This window comes from Eurypyga helias, unplaced genomic scaffold (assembly GCF_000690775.1).
Source record: "Eurypyga helias isolate BGI_N326 unplaced genomic scaffold, ASM69077v1 scaffold28076, whole genome shotgun sequence".
Lineage (NCBI taxonomy): Eukaryota > Metazoa > Chordata > Aves > Eurypygiformes > Eurypygidae > Eurypyga > Eurypyga helias.
In genome coordinates this window covers 3069-6817 of record NW_010257656.1, presented here as the reverse complement: position 1 = coordinate 6817, position 3749 = coordinate 3069, and the positions used below count along the sequence as shown (strand labels likewise).

General features: G+C 58.6%; 1 protein-coding gene across 1 annotated transcript in view; it reads right to left on the bottom strand.

Moving 5' to 3' along the window:
* Positions 1-3749, bottom strand: part of SETD5 (SET domain containing 5) — a gene marked incomplete at both ends in the record, with an annotated part of 14206 nt that overhangs the window by 8932 nt on the left and 1525 nt on the right. Inside the window, 3 exons of the mRNA XM_010154104.1 lie at positions 756-998; positions 2337-2375; positions 3361-3548. Of these exons, the coding sequence (XP_010152406.1) occupies positions 756-998; positions 2337-2375; positions 3361-3548 (470 nt within the window). The remainder of the gene's footprint in view (positions 1-755; positions 999-2336; positions 2376-3360; positions 3549-3749) is intronic.

The following is a 3749-nucleotide window of genomic DNA, read 5'->3' as shown; positions in this document are numbered from 1 at the left end:
CCCCATGTCTGCGCGGGAGCCCAGCCTCCTCCGCTGGGCCCAACTCCGTTCTCCTCCGCAGGGGAGCCCCGCAGAGCCCGGGCTGGACCGGAATCTGCTCTCCAGCCAACGCAGCACGGGCAGTGAAACGTCAGCTGAGGGGAGTGTGGGGAGGGGACACCCCACCCCACCCCCCCTTCATTTTTTTTCCCTTACGAGCTTCTCCTTGTCTGCACGCCGGACGTGGAGAAGCCGGCACGACACCACTCGCTGCACGTGTCTGAGGAGTTAGGGGGCTGTTCCCTGAAATCTGTTGGAGTGGTGCAGTATTTGACAGTCACAGTCCAAATCATCATCCCAGATATTAAACGAATGGCGGAAGGTTTTTTAAAGGAGCCTTTCACACAACACGAGCCGGGGAGAGAAAGAAAAGGGAAGAAAAAGGACAGGGAAACGGGGTGGGAAGCAGGACACTTCCTGTCTCCAGCAAGTGAGAGCCCTGGTTCTGCCTCCAGCTGCCCAGTGAGCACACGTGTCCAGGGCAAAGCACCTGTGAGCCTTGCCAGGGGCCTGCTCGAAACACCCCACTTCCCAACCCAGCCTGCTCGGCCGCCAGTGCTTCTGAATCCGTCTCAGAGCCGGCATCTCTTCCATCCCCTTTCACCCCAAATCCGTGCCTCCTGGTCTCCAACTGCGTGACCGGCTGCGACACTGCTCCCCATGCCCTCGCGCCTGGGCAGAGAGCGGAGCGCGCCCGCGCGTCACGTGGCGCTTACCTGCATCTGGGACCCGATCACGGTGTTATTGCAGGCCAGCTCCGTCTTGTTGATTGTGTCCAGCACAGCAGTTTTGCCCACGTACTCTCTGTTGGAGTTCAGGTGGCGCTCCAGCAAGTTCTGCACGTCAGCGCTGTACTGGTTAGTAAAGGCCTCCTCGTACTGGTCTGTCCAGAGCCGTATTCGATTCTCCCACCCTTCCGCTGTGTTTTCGTCCAAGGCGTGCGCTTCCGAAGGGGAATTCTGCAGTGAAGAGCAGAGAGTGAGCGGCTAGCAGGCAGCGGGAAAAGCCTTTTCAGGAACCGCACCCCAGAACACCGAGCAACAGGGCCACTTGGGAAGCTACGGAGAGCTCCGTGCAGGACTCAGACCTGGAGAGCTGGCACTTGGCATCGCCACACACCCAAAACCCGAGCTAGTACGTGGCCAGAAGGCGGTTACGTCACTTTGGAAAACTGAAGTAGACTAGGAAAGCAAAGGAAGACAGAGGCACACAAAGCTCTCGCAGGCTTGTCCCACGGTCCCCCCTCACGCCCAACACAAGGGTAGATGATGCTGACTGCATCTCCACCTCTGCAGTGCCTGGTCCCAAAACACTTCCGAACCTTCCAGCTAAACAGCCATCGGGGTTTCAGGAAACGGAATGCAGAGCATAAGCTGACACCCAGAAGGTTGGAAGTGCAAGGTCTAAGCAGTGGAAAGGAGAGGGCAGAATCAGGTAATCCGCTTATACCATCCTGTAGAGAGGGGGGGAGGAAGAAGCTGACAGGAAAAACCCCCACACGCTCACTCTTCACTTGACAGCAGTTTAAATCACTCACAGGTAGCACTGCAGAGACCCAACTGGCTTCACAGGGGACTGAGACAAAGGTGACCCTGAGGTGTCAGTGACAAGGAGCACGGCAAACAGCCGTCACCTTCACCACAGACACTGGAAGCAGCGAGAGCTTTCACGCCTTTGCACCCGCGTGCCACGCAGCTAGGTGCGGACAGACAGACACGCTGTCCTACCTCCTTTGAGCCCCTGCCAGGAGCCCCTGCCTGCTACAGCACTGGGTCAGGGGAACTAGGGCGGCCCCTGCGCTTCTAGGAGCACGGCTTTTTGGCAAATAAACCTTCTGGCAGACAGGCACACCACCAGCATCGCAGTCAGGACGCAAACACGCTGCCCCCCGCTCCCTTCTGGGGGGATGGGAGAGGAACAAGGCAACGCTGCCAGGGACCCCAGCAGTGGCCTCCTGCACCGCCTGATACCCCAGCCTGGAAGAGCTCTGAGCCAGTCCCACGGCAACTGAGCTCACAGAGGAGTGGCCACCACCAGCTCCACACCCTTACATCAAACGCCCCGCTCAGTCCCGGCTCCTGGCACGGTGACATTGCCTTACCGGAAGGTACCTGAGGCGAAGGCAGGGTTCGGGGGGCAGTACCTGTGACACCCTTCTGGGTAAGGCCTGCTTCCGGCATGTAAAGCTTGAGACCATCCTAAGGCTGGGCCCACAGTCGGAAACTCCCCAGGCAGGCCAAGAGAGGCACAGAATGCCTCCCTCCCCCCATATCCCCAAGTTTCTCGGTTCTACTCACCTTCATCCTCAGAGACTTCCGCGAGCCCTCTCGAAAGGCCTGTCCCCGGGAAAGGGGGGAGAGAGAGAGAACAGTGTTACGTACTTGCTCAGCATCCCAGAGCCATGCTGGATCTTACTCGGACAGGCCGACCCTCACACAACCATGGCAAGCATTTCGGGAAGGCCAACACAAGAAGCAACGTGACCAGAGACGCTGCCATGCAAATCCAATGGGAACTGCTGAAAAACTCGACGGCCAGGATTTGTGAAGTCAGGAGGCCAGCAGCCTCATACCTAGTAAAAACCTCCTCAAGATCAAAACCCAGACTGCCCCGACCCACCCCACCTGCTCTGGCACAAGAAAGGGCCAGCAACAGACTAATGCTGGTTCACCACGAAACCCAAAGACCTCACACAGCTCCCAGACTTCTGCTTCATCAGCGCCCAACTGCAAGGGAAACCCAGCCCGGGGAAGGCCACGGTACAGCTGGCGGATGATGGGAAAGAACCAGCTGCTCCCACACTTGCATTCCAATGCAAGCAGTCCATGGGTTTGGGGACCAAACCGTCACGAACAAGACAGCAAAGTCATCTCTCCACAAGCGTCATCGCTACCTGCAGTTTCCACTCAGGCACTGCCTCCCTTCTGCCGAACAGCACCACGAAGCTCTGCAGCCGAGCCTTTAACACGCCCCACTAAAATCCGCCAGGCCCCTTGCATCCCTCATTCCACTCCCAGCCTGCCCCTCTGCCCCGAACAGACTCCAGAAGTTACTTCCCCAAATCCTAACAGAGCAGAAGGGGAAGTATGTAATCGACTCCAGGCTCCGAGCGTGAATGGGCAGTGTTGGGAAATGAGGGTGGAGTTCCAGCCGGGTAACTTTTAACCAACAGCCACGTACTCTCAGGTCACAAATCGAAGGTGTCACGTCATTACACCCGGGAGAGCAACTCCCGACAGGAGAGCAGCCGTCGGCCTGCGCTCAGCACCACCGCCCACCGCGCCGGCAGGAGCTGCAGCAGCCGTGCCTCACTCCACGTACCTTGATCTTTTTGGCCTTCGGAGCAGTGCGGGCCTTTTCCGTACTCCTCTTCCTCTTCTTCGGTTTGCTTCTACGGACGCGGTTGACAGTCAGCGTGATGCTCGTCGGGGTGTGCTGCGTCGCCGTGTACAGCACCGTAGAGGGAGACAGCTCTTCATCCCAGCTCTCCGTTGCGCTGCTGTCCCCACCTAGAGAGGAGCGCGTCGTCAGCGAGGCTTCCGCTCCTCCCAGAGCTCCTCACCCCATGCCCATTTTCATCAAGAAGGCTTGATGACCCCGCAGAGCGCTTCCCTGAGAAAGCTGCAGCACCTCTGTTTTCCCACCCGAAGTGGGAACAGGTCTCCCAGGCTTCGACACCTCACCCAGGGGAGGCGGAAGGAGAGGAGTGG